Source organism: Cebus imitator, unplaced genomic scaffold, assembly GCF_001604975.1.
Source record: "Cebus imitator isolate Cc_AM_T3 unplaced genomic scaffold, Cebus_imitator-1.0 Scaffold295, whole genome shotgun sequence".
Lineage (NCBI taxonomy): Eukaryota > Metazoa > Chordata > Mammalia > Primates > Cebidae > Cebus > Cebus imitator.
Genome location: NW_016107610.1, coordinates 1,364,265 through 1,384,618, shown reverse-complemented (window position 1 = coordinate 1,384,618; position 20,354 = coordinate 1,364,265). Strand labels below are relative to the sequence as shown.

The following is a 20,354-nucleotide window of genomic DNA, read 5'->3' as shown; positions in this document are numbered from 1 at the left end:
TCGCGCCATTGCACTCCAGCCTGGGTAACAAGAGTGAAACTCTGTCTCAAAAAAAAAAAAAAAAAGTTTACTACTCATACTACTGGGCAGAGGTCTCTGAACTTCTACTGGTTCTGAGTGCTGCCTGATTCATGAATTGCCCTTTGCTGAAATAAACACAATTGAATTTGTCTACAGTGTTTCATTTATCAGTGATTTTCGATGAGAAGCCTGCTGTAATTCAAACTGTTTTTGTCTATAGGTTAGGTGTTATTCTCTCAGTGCTTTCAAGATATTTTTTTGTCTTTAGATTTTAGAAGTTTGACTATGAGGTGTCTTGGTGTGGATTTCTTTTGCTTTATACTGTTTGGGATTTACTTAGTTATTTGAATTTGTAGGCTGCCTTTTGCCAAATTTGGTAAATTGTTAGCCACTATCTCTTTGAGTGCTTTACCAGTCCTGCCTTTTTTCCCCTTCTCTTTTTGGAATGCTAATGACACGAATGTTAGATCTTTTGTTGTGGTCCCTCATGTCCCTGCAGCTCTGTTCTTTTTCTTATTTTTTTCCCCCAGTTTGTTTTCTCTCTGTTATTCAGATTGGGTAATTATTATTGTTCTATCTTCCAGTTCACATTTTTTTTTCTCTGTTTCTGCATTCGGTGGGTGAGATATATAGGCTATTTTTTAAAAATTTCAGTTATATATTTCAGTTCTAGAATGTCCATTTAGCATTTCTTCATATGTTCCACTTATTTGCTAAGACTTTCTGTTTTTCACTGCTTCTAGCACCTTCACAGTTGCTTGTTGGATTCTTTAGAATCTTTGTCAGATAATTTTAATGATTCTGTGATCTTGGTGCTAGCATCTACTGACTTATCTTTTCTCATTCAACTAGAAATCTTCTTGGGTTTTGACATGATGATTTTTTAATTAAAATCTGGGCATTTGGGGCTATGATATTATGAGACTCTGGATCTTATTTAAATTGTCTGGTTTTGCTTGTTTTCTTTGACATTGCGCTGGTAGGGGACATGGGGGGCACTGCCTTGTTACTTCCGGGTGGGGAAGTCTCTTCTCAGACTCCACTGACACTCAAGATGGCTCATTGTTGCTGAGGGGGAGTGAGACTTTGGGCTATTAGGCCTCCGCTGATAACAAGGCGCTCCTACCCTTCTCTGGCTGGGAGGAGTAGGAGAGTCTTGTTACTGCTCTGCACATGGCCTCAACTGACACCATGGGAGGGGCAGACTCAGTACCACCAGGTAGTTCTGACTTTCCACTAGGCATCCTTTGACATCACCCCAGTGGGGTGGAGGAAGGGCACCTCATTACTGCTGGTGGAGATGAAAGTTCAGGCACCCTATATGCTCTCCACTACCACCAAAGTTGGGGGTGGGTGGGCATTGTTACTGCCTTGTGGGGTCTACTTGGCCTTCTCTGACACTACTCAGGGGTGAGGAGGGTGGTGGGCTGTTGGTTACCTCATTTCAGCCAGGCAAGGGTAGAAGTCTAGGCCCCCATTCATCTTTCGCTGGTGGGGATAGGGATATGGCCACATTTTGTTTTTTCTGTGGTGTGTGGCTGGAGTAGAGCAGTTATTGTCCAAATGTTTTCTGTCTTGCTAGGCTGCCCCTTGCTCAGTCCCTTGGCTATAGAGAGCAGACCTTTGTTGGGGCTTTTCTTGTACCCATGGCATTTCCATGTTGCCAGCTTCTTCAGCTCCAAATCTTGGACACGTGAGGGAAAAAGAAAACTGAGGGAACCCATGACCATGTCCTTTCTTGGGCCCCAGGGTCCCAAGCTGGTGTGTCTTCTCTCCACCTTGCAGAGTCTTCTTATGTTTGTGTTCTGTGTAATGCCCAGGGTTTTTCATTATAGTTAGTGTGAGGAATAGAGAAAAGTATATCTACTCCATCTTCCTGAAGCAGAAGTCCTCTGTGCTACCCAGTTTTAAATCCCTTCTTAGCAGATGTTACTGTCTGATAATCTCTTGTCCTATTTATCCCTTTGGTATCCCGAGTCCCTCAAGCACTGCCTAGCACATAGTAGCTGTACAGTAATTACATGCTAAATGTCAAATGGACGTTCAGTAGGTGGTGATGATGGTGAACTGGGGCCTGGAGGTCCTGCTTCTGTTTACCTGCAGCCTGTTGTTTGCCTAGGTCCTCTTGATTTTTTCTGGAGGGGGGAATGCTCAAAATCAAGATTTCATATGAAATGTCCTAGTTTTGAAATATTGGCAGTTAATTTCAATTTTTAAAAAGCTATGCAGACCAAAGAAACATGTGCGATTAATTATTATGATCCATTGCCAAATGGTTGGCAGCTTTTTTTCTTATTGTCTTAGGTAAGCGTCTATTGCTTGGATGGTTCGTCTGCAGGTTGCCTTTTTCTCAGTTTTGAATAGTGGAAGGATGTTACCTGCTCACCCATAGCATGGCCAGTATTTGCTCAGGAGCTGCATGTGGTCTCTGTAGAGACAACTCCTGGCTTTTTGTCTGAGGATGTTCCTGGAAACCTCATTGGAAGGCAGACTGGATAGTAATGAACTGAATGCTTGCCCATGTGCTGTCGTGTTTGGCCCTTGAAGGAGCCTGGCTGGCAGAATGTGAGAATTGAGGCATGATTGGGGATAAGGGCAGAGAGCTGTCAAGTCATGATACAGATTTGACGGTGCTGAGTGGGCAGAGCAGCAGAAGGCAGGCTTTGAAATGAGTGGGCAGCCTCACAAGTGGGCTGAGCAGAGGCTGGCAAGAAATGAGGTGGAGGGAGTTCTTTGTTTGTAGTGACCTATTTAGGAATCTTTTCAGAACAGGATGCAAGCATGGATGTTCTCTAGAATGTTATAAGGCAGATATAATTCCCTCCTTGGTGGTCCCATGGAGCCTTACCTCAGTGTCAAAGTGATGCATCTTAAAACCTATGTTAATAAATTTTATATAATTATAACTGCATATATAAAAACATAATTTTATGTATAATTTTATATAAAAATTTGTTTTTAAAGAAAAGTTAACTAGGCTGGGCACGGTGGCTCATGCCTGTGATCCAAGCACTTTGGGAGGCTGAGGCAGGCAGATCACATGAGGCCAAGAGTTCTAGATCAGCAGGGCCAACGTGGCAAAACCCCATGTGTACTAAATATACAGAAATTAACCAGGCGTGGTGTAACAGGCCTGTAATCCCAGCTACTCAGGAGGCTGAGGCAGGAAAATCGCTTCAACCTGGGAGACAGAGGTTTCAGTGAGCAGAGATTGCGCCACTGCACTCTAGCCTGGGCGACAGAGAGCTTCTGTCTCAAAATAAAAAGAAAAAAGTTAACCAGCATTCTTGAATTTTACCCATCCTGGATCTCTGCTATTTGCCTTGGTGTCCTAAACCAAGTGCATTTTCCAAGAAAAGACAGTCATTGCCTAAAACAAATTGTCACATGTTATACTGAAATTATTTTGGTTACTTATTGTGCCTGTCTTCCAGGTATTGCATATAGAAGTCTTGGGAAATGCTTGCTGAGTGAACGAATGTTTGCGCTCTTTTCTCATGACTTCACACTCACAGTGCACAGAAGTCTGAGGTTTGTAGACTACTGATTGCTAAAGAATTGGGATGTTGCACCAAAATTAAAATTTTCTTTATTGTATTAGTTTTTGTATTTAACTCTGGCATCTACTTTGTTTGGAGCTTTTGTAATGTTGGCGTTCAGGGGCTCAGGGGAGCCCTCAGTTCCCCTGAGAGGATGTTTCTCCAGGTTCTTGGTCTATCACTCTCCAAGAATGGGAGAGGAGACCACAGTGCAGTGCGCAGTAAATGCTGGACTCAGAAGTGTTGTAGAAAGTGATTTATTTAGGTAGAGAGGGAAAAGGGGGAAGGAGAGAGAAAGAAACAGCTAGCTCTCACAGTGAATGAGAGAAAGAAAAGCCGCTCTCACACTGAGTGAGAAGGGTTCCCAGAGGGAGAAAACCAGAGAAGGAAAACTCCCCTCACACGGAGTGAGAGAATCCGGAAAGATGGGATCCAGGAGAGGAAAGCAGCCTACACACCGAGTGGAAGGGAATAGAGACAGAGATGGAGTTTAGGAGGGGAAGACAGGCTTCCACGACGGTGTGGAAGGGGACTCCAGAGGGGAAATCCAGGAGAGAGAAAGACTGCTTACGTGAAGGGAGTGGTTGTGGAAGGGGACCCAAACATGGAGTCCAAAGGGGTGTGGAAGAAGGGGACTTTTAATCTGCGAGGACCCCCCACCTTCCCCAAGACCTCTGGCCAATGAGAGGAGTTCCTTGGAACTTCCGCTGGAGTGATTGACTTTTGATTCTTCCTGCGCCCACGAAATTTAAAACAGAAACCGGATGGAGAGGGATGGTGAGAGATGGGATGGGGGCATGGCGCTGGGAAGTTCTTGCCCTTAAACCTCCGCCCCCTTGTGGACCCTGAAAGGGACCACATCCCCTCACTTTTTCTTTTATAAATAAATAATTAGGAGTCAGGACTTCTAAACGTTTTATCTTCATATCCAGGAAAAATGTTTTGCAGTCGGTTAACCAGCCACCATGTGAGTATTGATCATGATACTAATTAGCTTTATTTTGCAGATGTGGTGGATGCTATACAAAGTATTTTAGTGGAAGAGCCTCATTTAATCCTCATAATAACTATCAAAAATATAATATTTTTATCCTCCTTCTACAAAAGAGGGAATTGAGGCTTGGCAAGGTCCAGTAAAATATGCTCAAGGCTATACTGGGCTTTCCAGGTCTCAAGAGCAGGCTTGTGTGATTCCAAGGCAAGTACTATATACAGTGTTTGCTACCATCATGTGAGATAAATATTTATGTTTGTATTTGTCATCATTGCATGAAATAAATCTGTTGCTATTCTCTAGCCTTTTCCCTATGATTCTGAATCCTTGTATAAATTTAAGTTGTTTTCATCATTCATTAGAGCCAGATGTCATTTATTTACACTCTGTATTACAGAGAATACTCTAAAACAAGAGTTGGCAAAACATTTGGTGTGTGGGCCAAATATGACCGACTGCCTTTTTTATTGTACAGCTTGTGAGCGAAGAATGGTTTTTGTAGTATCTTTTAATGGTTGAAAAAAAATTAAAAGAATAAAAATATTTTGAGACACATGATAATTACATGAAATTCAAATTTTAGTGTTCATACATAAAGTTTTATTGGAACACAGCCATGTTCATTTACCTATGTGTTATCTGCGGCTGCTTTTGTATTACAAGGGCAGAGTTGAGTAGTTGTAGCAAAAGTCAGCATGGAGCACAAAGCCTGAAATATTACTATGTGGCCCTTTACAGAAACTGTTTGCCAACAGTTGTTCTAAACTCCAAGTCTGGGGAATTGAAGTATGGTGGTATGCATGCTTCCGAAGCCCTGGATAGAACACTAGCAGTGTTTTGTCTGAATATGCAGTTTGATTGTGCATTTTTGGAGGATCCCCAAAGCTTAACAATTCTTTTTCATCCTGCTGACCTCAGAAGGGCCTCACTCTGGAATGCATTCTTACTTTGTAGTTCAGGAGATACAAGTACCAAAAAGTCACTTCTGCTAATGCCTCACCTGGGTGTCACACACCAAACTCTTCTATCCAGAAATTACGGTACTGGGGAAGAATGACCGTGATACGTTTGCTTGGATGGGGACTCTCATTTACTTGGATGGAAGAACTCAAGAAGCATTTTTGGGCTGCAGGTTGTTTGGGATCTTGCTGTGCGTTTCATTGTACTTTCTCACCAGGGAAGCACTGCTTGCTCTCCTGGCTGGGTTTTACTTCATTTCTATCATCTTTCCTTTCTTGTTTTAATAATTCCAACTTCATCTTGCCTTCTCCTTTGCTTCATTTTGAAAGAGTCCCAATTTGCATTTTTTTGCCAATTCTCTACTTTCTTTTCCCAGGGCTCAAAAACGATTCTGGGGGGTGATGTCATTTTCATGTTTATCTTTTTTCTCTGGCATGACTTAATCAAATAAGTACATATATTATAATTTGTGAGCTGTGTTCTGAGGGAACTAATTGCTCATCATATTCTTTTAAAAGGACCATGGCCAGTTTTAGTCTCGGTTAACTTCAGTCAGTTTGTACAATAGCAATGGAATGTTTTGGCGTCTATTGGAGCAGGTGTGGACCATATATGTCCTATAGACTTTTCAGAAATTTTATGCACAAATTATGTGAACCAGATGGTACCCTTTTGATTTGCTAGACATGCATACTTAAAGAAATATGGCGCATTTATTCTCCTTAGGAGTCTTAGAGGGGGTTCTTTGGGGATGTAAATCAGCCAAAATTGTCCTAATTGAAAAATTCTTTGGAGTTTTTCATCAATAAAATAAGCAGTGTACCATCAGAAGACCAGTGTAGACTTTGCGGGAACAGATATTACTGGATTCATTTGATTTACTTCTCTGAGAATGAAAGGCCCCATAGACCTAGGCAAAAGAAGATACAATACATGATACACTTTTACTTTGACAGGATTATGGATTTGCTCACTTAGGCCTCTTTGGGGACACTTTCAGCAGTGAGAGTATGTGGATATGAAGTAGGTGAAGGAGATGGCATGGGTCCCAGGGAATGAACAGAGAGCGAAGTCTAATTCATTAAACCGAAAGCCGAAGGCATTCTGAGAAGATGAGACTTTAGGGGAACTTGGAGATCATGGAAGGGCTGAACCTATGGAAGGGGAGCTCTTAGGTTTCCTCTGAGCAGGGAGAAGGTGTACATGAGTCGTAATTAAGTCTAGGCACAGAGATTTGGGATTCAGCAAGGATTGCAGAAGAGGAAATAGTATCTTTCTGCAGATAATATGAAGAGCACAGTGGAACTGGGAGCCCCAGCCAGGTGGGAGAGCTGAGTCTGGTTGGCTGTCTGCACTGGCACTTGCAGGGGACTTTGGGGAAATGTCTTTCAGTTTTCTTACCTGCAAATTGGGGTAAATACCTCAAAGGCTGATGGATTTGTGCAGCTTACAAAGTATTTGGCTCAATTCTGACTTATAATGTTGTGGTGAGGCTTAGAAGCGCTTATGTATCTCAAGCGCTTTATACGTGACATATAGTTTAATTAATGGAAGTTTTGGTACAGTAGTCATTTAGCATATTGATTAAGAGTTTGGGTTTAGAATCAGAAATCTGGCTGGAGTCCCAGCTCAGCCATTTTGGTGGCTGTGTGTTGGTGAACAAGTCACATATCCTATGTAAGCCTCACTCTCCTCTTCTGTATAGTAGGGTAAAGAGCAGCTCCAACATGGTGAACTCAACTTTGGGGATTTTTTTTTTTTTTTGAGACGGAGTTTGACTCATTACCCAGGCTGGAATGCAATGGCACGATCTCGGCTCACCACAACCTCCCCCTCCTGGGTTCAAGCAATTCTCCTGCCTCAGCCTCCTGAGTAGCTGGGACTACAGGCACTCGCCACCAGGCCCAGCTAATTTTTGTATTTTTTTTTAGTGGAGACGGAGTTTCACCATGTTGACCAGGATGGTCTCGATCTCTTGACCTCATGATCCACCTACCTTGGCCTCCCAAAGTGCTGGGATTACAGGCGTGAGCCACCGCGCCCAGCCCAACTTTGGGGATTAAATGAGCTAATGCAGGTGAGGTGCTTAGCACAGGGCTTGGCACATAACAAACCTGTAATAAATGCCACCTGGTAACTTTCTCCACTGACCTCCCTGCCTGGAACAGAAAATGAAATTCTGCTTCTTAAAGCCAAATTTTGCCAGACTTCATCCTACAAACCAACTGCCTTTGGAAATGTCCTCTTTCTACTCTTCTCTGCTCCCTGGGGAGCAGAATGCTGGAGTGATGACTTATGTCCCTCAAATCTTCTCTACCCTTTCATGATATCACACATTTCCATACTGCATGTACTAAGGTCTGCACTTAATTTCTGATGTAAGGGCCAGGTGCATATTTTCAGGACCCTTCAGAAGCTGAGTATATTTGGGATTGACTTTGAAGGGGGAAGCTCCTGTTGTTTCCTTCATACAGTAGATATAGCCTGATGGTTAGAGTGTGGGGTAGTATAACTGGACTGCGTAGTTTGTTTTCTTGGTTTGCACCCCACTGTAAGCAGACCTCGTAGTGTGTGTGTGAGTGTGCGCATGTGTGCATGCGTGCTTGTGTGTGTTAGGTGTTGATGTTGTTGTTCTTGCAGTGATCCCAGGAAAACTAGCAGGGGAGTAGGGAGAGAGACTGGGAGGAGAAGGAAGCAAATAAAGGGGCACCATTAATCAAGTTAGTTACCGCTGAGGGTAACTGGAGCTCATTCTTGCTAGGAAACTCTCAGAGACAGCATAGAAGCCACCCGAGAGTTATCCCAGCAAAGGCAAAAGGCTGGGGCATTTATCCACTAACTGTGCTGCCCTGCTCATCATTGGCTGAGGACTGCTTCTGGGACGTTAACTCTCTGGCACTTCCAATTAGCCTGGCACAGGGGCTAATCTTGTTCCTTTGGTTGGGGGTAAAAAGGCCTCCAGACTGAAAGTTGCAGGTATTTGTTTTGATCTTGTAGAAAAGTGAGTCCTGGGGGCCGTTGGTGGGGCACTGACAGCATCTGCCCTCCTGTCTAAGGTGGAAGACTGTCTCTGCCATCCATCAGCTCTGTGATCTTGGGCACACTACTTATTGTGCCTTAGTTTCCTCATCTGTAAAATGAAGACAATAATAATAACTCCTTCCCAGACTTGTGATGGGAATAAATTGAATTGATATGTGTAAGATACTTGGTAGAATGCTTGCCATGTCGTAATTGCTAAATAAATGCTTTTATTATTTTGTGATTATTCATTGAGTTTTTTTCAGGTTCTTTGTCAGTGCAATAAAATTCACCATGTTTGTTGTGATATAAGATGAAGATTCTTTGGATGGAAATTAATTAGTTGTTTCTTTGGGCATCAGATCATTTCCCCAATTTTTATTTATTTGAAAACTATTATGACAAAAATACAATCGATTTTAAGGTTAAAAAATCCGCTTTATTTCTATCACCCTTTAATTATTACTTTTATCTTTCTGTTCTTTTGGGGTCTGTCGATATAAATTCCTATTTCTACACTGTTATAATAAACAGTCGCAAAACTCCATTTTTATTACTGTTTGTTCTAAAAATAAAATAGCAACCCTGTACCCAGTATAATTTACAGATTTTATAAAGTTCTCACACTTTATGAAGAAGATGCCGTCATCCCCATTTTATAGATGAGAAAACTGAGGCACACAGAATTATGCAACTCTTTTCAAATCACACAGTGTTACCTTGTAGGGCCAGCATGAGCCTGGGAGAATTGCAAGGCTCGGGCCTTGCCTCTGCTCTGTGTTCTCATGGTGGCTGGGATAGAATGCAGCTTGGAAGTACAGCCAGCCCTCAGTATCCATGGGTTCCACATTTGTGGAGTCAACCAAAAGCAGGTCAGAAAAATTTGAGAAAAACACCAAAACATCTGAATTGAACATATGCAAGCTTTTTCTCATCATCATTCCCCAAACAATATAGCATAGCAACTATTTATATAGCATTTACATTATATTAGGTATTATAAGTAATCTGGAAACGATTTAAAGTGCTGTGTATGCAAAAATGTGCATAGATTATATACAAATATGACTCCATTTTATATCAGAGGCTTGCCCATTCAAGGATTTGGGTATCCCATGGGAGTCCTGGAACCAATCCCTCATGGATACCAAGAGGCAACTGTGCATTTATTGATGTGTGCCTTCTTGCCTGGTGCCTGTTATTCTTTGTGGAGTAAGAGAAAGAATTCCTGGCTGAGTGTGATGGCTCACGCCTGTAATCCCAGCAGTTTGGGAGGCCAAGGCAGGTGGATCACCTCAGGTCAGGAGTTCGAGACCAGCCTGACCAACATGGTGAAACTCTGTCTCTACTGACAATATAAAAATTAGCTGGGTATGGTGGCAGCCACCTGTAATCCTAGCTACTTGGGAGGCCGAGGCAGGAGAATTGCTTGAACCCTGGAGGTGGAGGTTACAGTGAGCTGAGATCCTACTACTGCACCACTGTACTCCAGCCTGGGGGATAGAGAGAGAGAGAGAGAGAGAGAGAGAGAGAGAGAGAGAGAGAGAGAGAGAGAGAGAGAGAGAAATAATTCCTATCACGGGGAGTGGAAACATGCTGAAATAATTATTTGCTGAAATTGCTTTTCAACAGATAACTTTGGGAATCAGGAGATTTGACACTAGGACATTCGGTGTGCAATGGATTTCTAGTAATTTGTCAGTTTTGTTTTATTGAAGTGGAGCTGCATTTAAACTCCTACTTCTCCCTGTTGGTTTGTTTTAGTTCTCTTCAGAAATGGCTAATTTTATTGGTATTTGACTTGAGTTACAAGAAACCAGGCAAAAATATTTCTTAAGAGCTGAAATTTCAAGTTGGCAAAAGGAAACAACGTAATCTTTAATCATGTATCTGAAAGAGCACAGTGGTGCATTATGATGGCAGAACTTCATTCCTTAACCCTGTACAAAGGTTTTTAGAGACTAAAGGATTGATCTTTAGTTTTTTTCCTTGACAAAACACGTCTTTTGACGTGTGCAGAAAACTATGTAATTTGGGTTGCATTGAAAGAAAGCTACTCTCGTTATTTCTCTCCCCAAGAAGCTGTGTTCTTCTTAGATCTAATATTTTTACAGGAGACAGTTCTACTTGAGAGATAAATATTACAAAAAACCACTAGAGAGGCGTTGAAATCTGTTGTGGGAAGGAGTCATTTTAAATTTTCTTATTAAAAGAAGATGGCACTAAAGAGGGGCAGTCATTTCCAATTTATTAGTTAACAGAAAGATGAGCAATTTGTCCTCTTACCCATAGTGTTTCTGTCAGAGTACCTGTTTGTCATTTCCTTGCCAGCACTGGGTCTTGTCATTCTTTTGAAATGCTTGCTTTTATGATCTATTTTAAAATGTACATATATTGATTTTACATATGTGCTGATCATTTGCATTTCTTTTGTGAATTGCCTTTTGATATTTTCCATTTTTAAATTGTCATATTCCAATTTACCTTTATATATTAAATATATTAATCCATCATCATATATCTTGTAATGATTTATTTAGCTGATCCTTTATGGTTGTTGCAAGATTTTTTGTGTATTGTTCTCTAGTTTGCAGTTTTTTATCACAAATTAAATCAATTGTTTTGAATATAAAGTAGGCTTTACTTTTTATATATTGTTATTAATGTATACTGCCTCCCCCAGGGGTTGGTTTCCAAATCTCTCTTCTTTCTACAGACAAATTAATCTGTAGAGCCTTCTTAAGTTTTGAGAGAATTTTCTCGTTTGTCTTCTAAGTCTCTCATTTGGTTTCCTTTGATATGCAAGCTATTTTTTCTATATATGCTATACCATTTTTAATGTGAACAATTCTGTTCTAGGAATAGAAATCTTGATCTCAGTTTGTAATTCTTCCAGGGGACAATGTCATCAAGAATCCAACCTGGAAATCGGAATCAGTGTACTGTTTTGACTTTTCCTTCCCTTGCTTTCTGTGAGTTTGTTTCTTATGGTCATACTTACTTTGATTTCTCCGATTGGTTCTCTTATTTTAAATGACTGAGTTTCTTCATATGTTGGGTTATTTTCTCCCATGCTCTTCAAAGAAGATAGCTTCAGTGTTGTCTAGTTTCAGTAGGTGAGATATAGTCTGTTGTCAGCCCAGACAGGGTGAGAAGGGAGAGCTTCAGATTGATAGTTTGGCAAGGGAGGGCCTTGCTCTAGACCAATTCAGCCCAGTGCAGACTTTCTGTGCTGATGGAAGTGTTCTTGGATCTGAGCTGCCTGGTATGATAGCCATTCACCACACATGACTACTGAGCATTTGAAATGTGGTTAGTGCAAGTGAGATGGATTTTTAAACTTTTATTTATTTTTAATTAATTAAAGTATAAATTTAAACGACCACATGCGGCTAGTGGCTATGTATTAGATAGCATGGTCATCATGAGGGCAGGCTTCATGTGTGTTTTGTTTACTGTTGTGTTCCCAGCCCTAGTACTTCTCACCCAGTAGACACTCAATATTCATAAAAATTAATGGATGCAGCCACAGGAAATCTCTGGTAGGGCTTCTTTCCTTGCTGTGCCAAGAGTTCCTTTTCTTTTTGTGGGTCTGCCCAAAGTTAGAGAAGTCGAGCTACCCTCATCAATGACTACCACAAGTGCTATTGGTAGGGGCATCTGTAGGATTTCCACTCCTATGGCCCTTTTTATGTCTCACCTTGTGTGGAGTCTGACCGGTGAGATCAATCCATCCTTGCCTTAGGAATTCCTGCCTGCTTTCTGTGTTTCAGAAATTTCTCAAAGCTGCTGCCAGGTAGTTGGGAGTTGCCCTAGATATTTCCCAGTTTTATAGTCCCTGTGGTCATTGCAGGGAGAATGTTGGTGCTAAAGGGAAAAGAGCTGAGATCTGTGTTTTGAATCAAGAGCCTATTGTAATGTTTCTGTGTTTTAATGGCTTACTGTATCTTGATGCAAAAGCTTCAGTGTTCACAAGGCTCCACTACTGATTGTACCTTTCAGCTCTCAAATGACCCTTTAATCCCATTGTCTGCCTTCTTCTTATACTCAGAATAATATAAATATTGCTCCCTAATTTAATTTTTTTCTCACATTTGACCTCATCTTTCAGTGTAACACTGTGATGTTACTTTAAAGGCTTTTTTGTTGTTGTCGTTGTTGTTTTTGTTTTGTTTTGTTTTTAAGACAGAGTCTTACTCTGTTGCCCAGGCTGGAGTGTAGTGGCGCGATCTTGGCTCAGTGCAACCTCTGCCTCCCGGGTTCAAGTGATTCTCCTGCCTCAGCCTCCTGAGTAGCTGGGATTACAGGCATGCACCACCATGACCACACCTGGCTAATTTTTGTATTTTTAGTTGACACGGGGTTTCACCATGTTGGTCAGGCTCCTCTCAAACTCCTGACCTCGTGATCCACCACCCGCCTTGGCCTCCCAACATGCTGGGATTATAGGCATGAGCCACCATGCCCGGCACTTTAAAGAGTTGCTAAGGAACAGGTAGTTTATGTTTGAACCAGTTTTGACTGTCTTTGCCTGTTATTTAATGAGAAAATCTAAACCATATGTACTGTTGACACAGTGGTATGTCGGGTCATCTGCCATTTTGTTTTCCTTGTTCTTTGCTTTTAGTTCTGTCTTTACATTATCATTACATTTACTTTATCTTGTACTTTTGTCTGTATCATAGTTATGCCATTTCTAATGCTAATAGTGGATCCTATTAACTTTTAAAAAAATCCTTAATAAATCTATATTTATGAAATTGCTGATATCAATAAAAAAAAGGTTTTTTCACTCTCTCTGATAGACAATCTCACGTTTTTTTGTTTTGGTGGTTTTTCTGTATCTCTTTTCTTTTCTTCCATTTCCTGAGACTTTTGGCAATCTAATCTAGTACTATTCAAGTCAGCATTTCAAAATAACCTCAGTGATTTTCTTTTGTATTTCTCTTCATACTCTTGTTATAAATTATGCATGCATTTATATTAAACTTAGTTGATGTTCACTTTGCCATTTTGAGTTTTTAGGTTTTCCAAACTCTGACATGAAGCACATTTACAAGTAAATTCTTCAAGAAGGGTACACCATATGTTTTCTGAGACTTTGCATATTTAGAACATTTTTTTTTGGTTGCCTTCTGTTGTGAACAACAATGTGTCTTAATAGAGTAGTTTTAAAGTGAAAAGTGTTTAAATATTAAAATGTAGATATTGCTGAATTATCTTCTAAAACCTCCTGTTGGGGGTAAATATTGAGGCAATCCTGATTTGTATTCCCTTGCAGATAATCTCTCTATCTCCTATTTTCTCACCTTTGAATTCTGATGACTCATTATTTGTCCTTGAGACTAAAAAATGTCACCAGAACATGTCTAACAGTGAATCTCTTTCCACTAATTTTGCTTAATATATGATGAGCCATGCAAACTGAAATCTGTTTTCAACTGAGGAAAGTTTTTTTTTTCCTGGTAAGTGCTTATTTATTGTTTGGACACTATTTGTGTGGGTTTTATTTTGGGAAGAAATAGTTATACATGGGTTGGATATTTCTTCTCTGTTCCTTTATCTGTTAATATAGTTGCCTTAACTAATCTGGGGAAGAATAATAAAAAAGTGTTGTCTTATTTGTGATGATTTTAGTTTTTAGGTAACTTTTTTGCTCCATTCTTGAAGTATTTCTCCTCTTTTTCTATTAATTGCATTTTTTTTAACATTGTAAAGTGTATGAAGTTTATCTATGTATTTATTTATTTTTTGAGATGAGCTCTTGCTCTGTTGCCCAGGCTGAAGTACAGTGGCACAATCATGACTCACTGTAGCCTCCACCTTCTAGGCTCAAGTGGTCTTCCTGCCTCAGCCTCCATAGTAGCTGAAACTTACAGGTATGTGCTACCACACCTGACTAGGTTTTTTCTTTTTTCTTTTTGCATTTTTTCTTTTTTTTTTTTTTTTGCAAAACTGTAAAATAAGACACCTAATTTTAAAGGCAAGATGAACTCTGACTAACAGATTTGGTACAAATTTAAAAGCAGAAGGATGTGGTCAAGCAGTCCTCCTGCCTTGGCTTCTCAAGTAGCTGCAACTACAGGACCGTGCCACCATACCTGGCGAAGTTTTAATTTTTTTGGTAAAGTCAGTGTCTCCCTATGTTGTCCAGGCTGGTCTTGAACTCCTGGGCTCAAGCCATCCTCTTGCTTTGGCCTCTCAAAGTGCTGAGATTACAGATGTGAGCCACCATGCCAGGCCTGAAGTTTACTGTTTATTGTCTACCCTGTGAATTTCTTTTTCACCTTCTATTCTGAGAAATTTATACACACAGAAAACTAAAGAGAAAAATATGATGAATGCCTCTACCCCATCACATCGATTAACAGGTGTTAATATTTTGCCATCTTTGCTTTATCTCATTTTCTTTTCCCTGAAGCGTTTTAACAAACTGCATAACATTTCATCCCCAAATACTTCAGTATGCACATCTGAAAAATAAGGGCCTTTTTCTACTCAACCATGCTACCATTATCACACCTAACAATGATCCTTTATGTCCTCTAATGCCCAGCCTATATTCACATTTCCCTAATCTTGCCCAAATGTCTTTTATGGCCAGCCTGTATGAACCTGGATTTAACCAAAGATCATACATTGCATTCGGTTGTTATGGTTCTTAAACTGCCTTTTTTCTTTTAGATTGAAATTTATGTAACATAAAGTTAGCCATTTTAAGATGAATAATTCAGTGGCATTTAGTACAGTCACAGTGTTGTACAATTATCATCTCTATCTAGTTCCAAAACATTTTCATCACCCCAAAGTAAAATCTCATACTCTTTAAGCAGTTACTCCCCATTTCCCCCTCCACCCAGCTCCTGGCAATCACTAATCTGTCCTCTGCCTCTGTGGATTTACTTACTGAATGGAATTGTGCAATATGTGACCTTTCGTGTTTTGCTTCTTTTACTTAGCACAATGTTTTTGATAGTCATCCATATCGTAACATTTTATCAGTAGTTTATTCCTTTTCATGGCTGAATAATATTCCATTGTATAAATATACCATAATTTGTCTATTCGTTTATCCATTGTGAACATTTGGGTTTTTATCCTTTTTGGTTATTGGGACTAGTGCTGCAATGAATATTTACCCTAGTCAGCTCAGACTGCTATAACAAAATACTAGAAACTGGGTGGCTTAAATAATAGATATTTATTTTTCAGTTATGGAGGCTGGGAAGTCCAAGATCAAGGCATTGGCAAATTTGGCTCTTTGTAGGGGACCTCTTCCTGGCTTGCAGATGGCTACCTTCTCCCTGTGTCTTCACATGGCGCAGAGAGAGAGTGAGCACTCTGGCCTCTCTTTCTCTTCTTTATAAGCACACCAGTCCCATCATGGGGTCCCTACCCTTGTTCCTCTTCTAAGCCTAATAACCTCCCCAAAGCCCTGCTTCCAAATACAACCATATTGGGAGTTAGGGCTTCCACAAATGAATTTGGGAGGATATAAACATTCAGTCCATAAAATACTGATTGTATTCGCATCCCGTTTTCAATTATTTGGGGTATATACCCTGAGTGGAATTGCTGGACTATTCGTCAATATTTTAATCTTGAAGAATTTTTAACCTGTTTACCTGTTCTTTTTTCTTTCATTTTCCTTCTTGTTCTTTTCCTGCAATGACATCAATTTAATAACTTGACTAGTTAAGTCATCTCATCTTTTTGCTTGGCCTGATAGGTTCATCTTGTTCTTCTTCAGTATGTTCCTCTGTGCCTTGCATGTCTTATAATTTGGGTACCATGTTTTTATTTTCTCTGAGGTCTCTCTCCCCCTCAGTTTACTGTTTGACATATTTGCCTCTTCTTTTTGGTATATGGACTATTTGGGGGGAATGTGCCCTCATTTTCTATTGGGAACCCAAAGGAGTTTCTGTACTTTGCTGCAATAAATCTATGTGCAAGAATGTTTTTCCTCTTTTTTTTTTTTGAGAAACTGCTTTTGTCCTCTTATGCTTCAAATTCTGGTCATAGGCATCAGACTGTTGTGTTTCTCCTTCCTTATCCATGAATAGACCTAGTGTTGGCACACAGATGTGATACACTGGCCATTTGCAGTATACCACTGACCCTGGCACAATGCCTTCTCATATCTGAGGCTAGGGGCTGAGCTGGTGGCACCACCAATGGGACATTCCTGGTGTGTGGCCCATGTCAGGAAACTCTTTTTGGCTGATGTAGTTTTTCTCTTCTATCACTATCCATTTCTTTCCTTTTTTTTTGAGACAGAGTCTTACTCTGTCACTCAGGTTGGAGTGCAGTGGTGCAATCTCACTGCAACCTCTGCCCCCTTGGTTTAAGTGATTCTTCTGCTTCAGTCTCCCAAGTCGTTGGGATTACAGGCGTGCACCACCACGCCTGGCTAATTTTTATATTTTTAGTAGAGATGGGGTTCCACCATGTTTGTGAGGCTGGTCTCGAACTCCTGACCTCAGGTTATCTGTACTCCTTGGCCTCCCAAAGTGCTGGGATAACAGGCATGAGCCACCACGCCTGGCCTCTTCTCTGACTATCCATTTCTGAAAAGTGAAAAAAAAATGGATATGGGTCTTGTGGAACCTGAGGCTGGCTCTGAACAGTCTTTTGTGGATGCATACACCTGCCTGCAGGCGCTGCTCCCAGGTGAGGAGGTTGCATGCCTCAGAATGCAGTTAGCCTGGGTGTCTGTGCATCAGGCTGAGTTCCTGCCAAGGAGCTGAAGATTTGTCATGAATGTGGAACTAAAGTTATTGAGGAGACCAAGAGACTTGACCTGGGAGTGCTTATGTGGTTTGGATGGGATTCCTTGAGGCTTTTGTGGAGGAGCAGTCCATGGGGTCAGGTTGTCCGTGGGTCACTGTTAGCCCATATGATGTTCTTTGCATTAGTTAGAAAAAGACGCCTCTTCCTCAACACACTTTACTTCCGTGCGTGGGAAAACTCTCCTATCCTGAGTTGGTGATTTGACAGCCGCCTGCTGTAAAAGTGTATGATAAGCACACAAGTCTGCTGCAGGAGAGGTGTGCTCCCTTCCATGGGGCACGGTTGTCACCCCCTGCTTAGCTACCTCTGGAGCTACTTTGGGTTTTGTGGCTGATGTTCACTCGCCACTGACTATGCATCTGAATTCCTTCCTATCATAGAAGATCCTTCTGGTTTGGGCATATGGTCAGCTCTTTATTTTTAAGAGCTGTTGCTACCCCTTCTCTCCACTTTTATTAGTTTTCATGGGGACTTAAGTGAGCATCCAGGCACTGTCATTGATCTGCCTCTCTGATCCAGAAGACCATGTTGACTTTTGGACAAAGATCCTGGATAGTTCTAAAGCTATGATGCTGTGCCCAGGGTGGAATGGGGTTCCTAAGAGTCCAACATTGTTTGTCCTAGCAGCCTGTGGCAGCTCAGCTTGAGTAGCAGAATGGGTACCTTGTAATAGATAGCTGTCTGCTTTTCAGCTTATGGAAGGTTTCATTTCTTCTGACTGCATTCTCGTAGGCAGGTGTTACATCTTTTGTGACTCCAGGATCATGAGGCTGGTTCTTGGGTTTGACTCTGGGAATCCTGCTCGTTGGTCTGCTTTTCCTAATTATGTCAATGAATACCTACCTACCTGTGAAGAAAACTCAAGCTGCACAGTAGAGCTAAAGGAAGAAGGTAAAAACCACCTCAAATTTCCATGATCCAGGAGTAACTGCTGTGAACTTCCACTTCCCCATCCTGCTCCCATTTCCTGTTTCCACCTTCATCCAGTTTGCTTTTCCAGGATCTTTACTGCTTCCTTTGATGGGGGTGAGGACACTCCCTAACCACCTCATCTCCTGAACTGTTACCCCATCCATAGCCAGCATTTGATAGCCCAAGGGCAAGTTTATGTATTTGCGAACCATGTTTTTCTTCTGTAACTGAAAACCTGAAGATCCTTCAGTATTACATAGCCCAGTGTCCCTAGGGCACAATGGTTTTGAATTTCAGTCTACTTCTGCTGTGTGATCTTGGGAAAGTCATTAACCCTTTTGGGCCTCTATCTCTATTTGAAATGAAGAGGCTGAACCAAAATGCCCTTTCCAGGTGAAAGCAAGTGGTGGAGTTAGGCCTATTTAGGGAATAGAGAAGAGACTGTGGGACAGGTTTGTGCCTGTTTGTTGGTAGAGTCAAGTAGGAATTGTCAGGAGCTGATAGATAAAGGATAGATAGATATATAGATAGGTGATTGATAGGTAAATGACAGCTAGATGATAGATGATTGATAGATTAGATGATAGATGACAGATGATTGATAGATTAGATGCCAGATAGATAGATAGATAGACACATAGATATAGATAGATAGATAGATAGATAGATGATAGATAAAAGGGAACCAAATACTGTCTCTGTGCCCTGGGTGTTTTTGCCAGGCAGGGGAAATTGCCTCATTGGGGTCAGAGTTGTATGGCCCACAGAGGTCAGCTCAAAGGTTGGGAGGAGGTTGAAGACCTTGTGTGGGAACCAACCTAAGGGGAATGAATGATGTTGGGGCCCCTTAGGAGCCTCCAATCTTGAGGACTCCCCTTTCTCTGTGGGTCTAAGCTGACTTCCTTCCGCTTTGGAATTGTGCTAACACTGACCCTTTAGTGATTTTGCCTTTGTTGTTTTTTGTTTTCCGCTGATCCTCATTAGCAGAGGTTTTGCTCTTGCACGCTTCATTGTCCCAGTGACTTCTTATAGGCCAGTCACTGGTGGGTAAAGGCCAGAGGGACACTGAGGACTCATCAGGAGGGCTCAGCCTCCTCTCAGGGAGGAAGCCAAGGTGGCCAGATTACAATCTGTTTTTTCTGGTAAATGTCCTGGGTAGGAAATGTTATTTGTGAGTTTGAAATATCCGCCAAGGGCAGAGGGTGCCCCGAAGACAAACAGGAATCAAGTGGTCATTTCCTTGGCCCTGAAGTGTTGTTCTGCCTCTGTGATGTCACAGTTGGCCTCCCCTACAACCTAGTTCAGCCTAGCACAGTACATGACAGTGGTCACTGGGTTTCTCTCTGGGCAGGGTAGCACCTGCACATCAGGGAAAACAGACTAAGCTCTCACAAGGGCAATATCATCCTTTGGAATTTGTTCACTTTTAGTTACGTACTGGTCAGGAGCTTTTAAGTGAATATGACCATTTTCCCAGTGAGCAGTGGCATAAACATTGAGGACTCTCTTAAATCAAAAGATGAATGAATGGATGGAATCTTTGCTGGGATAATATGCAAACCAGGTAATATGTGCTTGACCTGGATCTCCCAACAGGTAAGAAATGGGAAAATGTTAAGGGGGAGGTGTTGGGGAAGAACAATAAACTTTGAAAAGCCATTCTCTTCAGCACAGAAGCACTGAAAGAAGTTGCAGATCTTCATGGTGAAAAGTGGGAAGCCCTATATTAGCAGGGATTGATGATTGACAGGGACCTAATGTGTGCTGGGTAGAATCCGAGAATCCTGTGGGTAGAGAGGAAAGTGAGACATTAGAAGTCCTCCTGTATGTTTTGGAGACAGAGTCCCTTAGCTCACCCGGTCAGTAAGTCTTTTTTTTTTTTCTCTCTCTCTCTCCTTTCCTTTTTTTGAGACAGAGTCATGCTCTGTCGACCAGGCTGGAGTGCAGTGGTGCGATCTTGGCTCACTGCAACTTCTGCCTCCCAGGTTCAAGCGATTTTCCTGCCTCAACCTAGCAAGTAGTTGGCACTACAGGCATGTGCCACCACACCAGGCTAATTTTTTGTATTTTTGGTAGAGACGGGGTTTCACTGTGTTAGCCAGGATGGTCTTGATCTC

General features: G+C 41.4%; 1 protein-coding gene across 4 annotated transcripts in view; it reads left to right on the top strand.

Annotated features, from left to right (window-relative positions):
* Positions 1-20,354, top strand: part of SH3GL3 (SH3 domain containing GRB2 like 3, endophilin A3) — a 146,128-nt gene that overhangs the window by 13,660 nt on the left and 112,114 nt on the right. For 2 of the 4 annotated variants that reach the window (XM_037729130.1, XM_017502254.2), the window contains exon 1: positions 19,688-19,833. The exons of the other annotated variants lie outside the window; for them this stretch is intronic. Coding sequence is in view for 1 of the 2 variants with exons in the window: in XM_017502254.2 (XP_017357743.1) it covers positions 19,765-19,833 (69 nt within the window). In the remaining variant the exon portion in view is untranslated. Of the gene's footprint in view, positions 1-19,687; positions 19,834-20,354 lie in introns of those variants that run through there. 4 annotated transcript variants of the gene reach the window in all.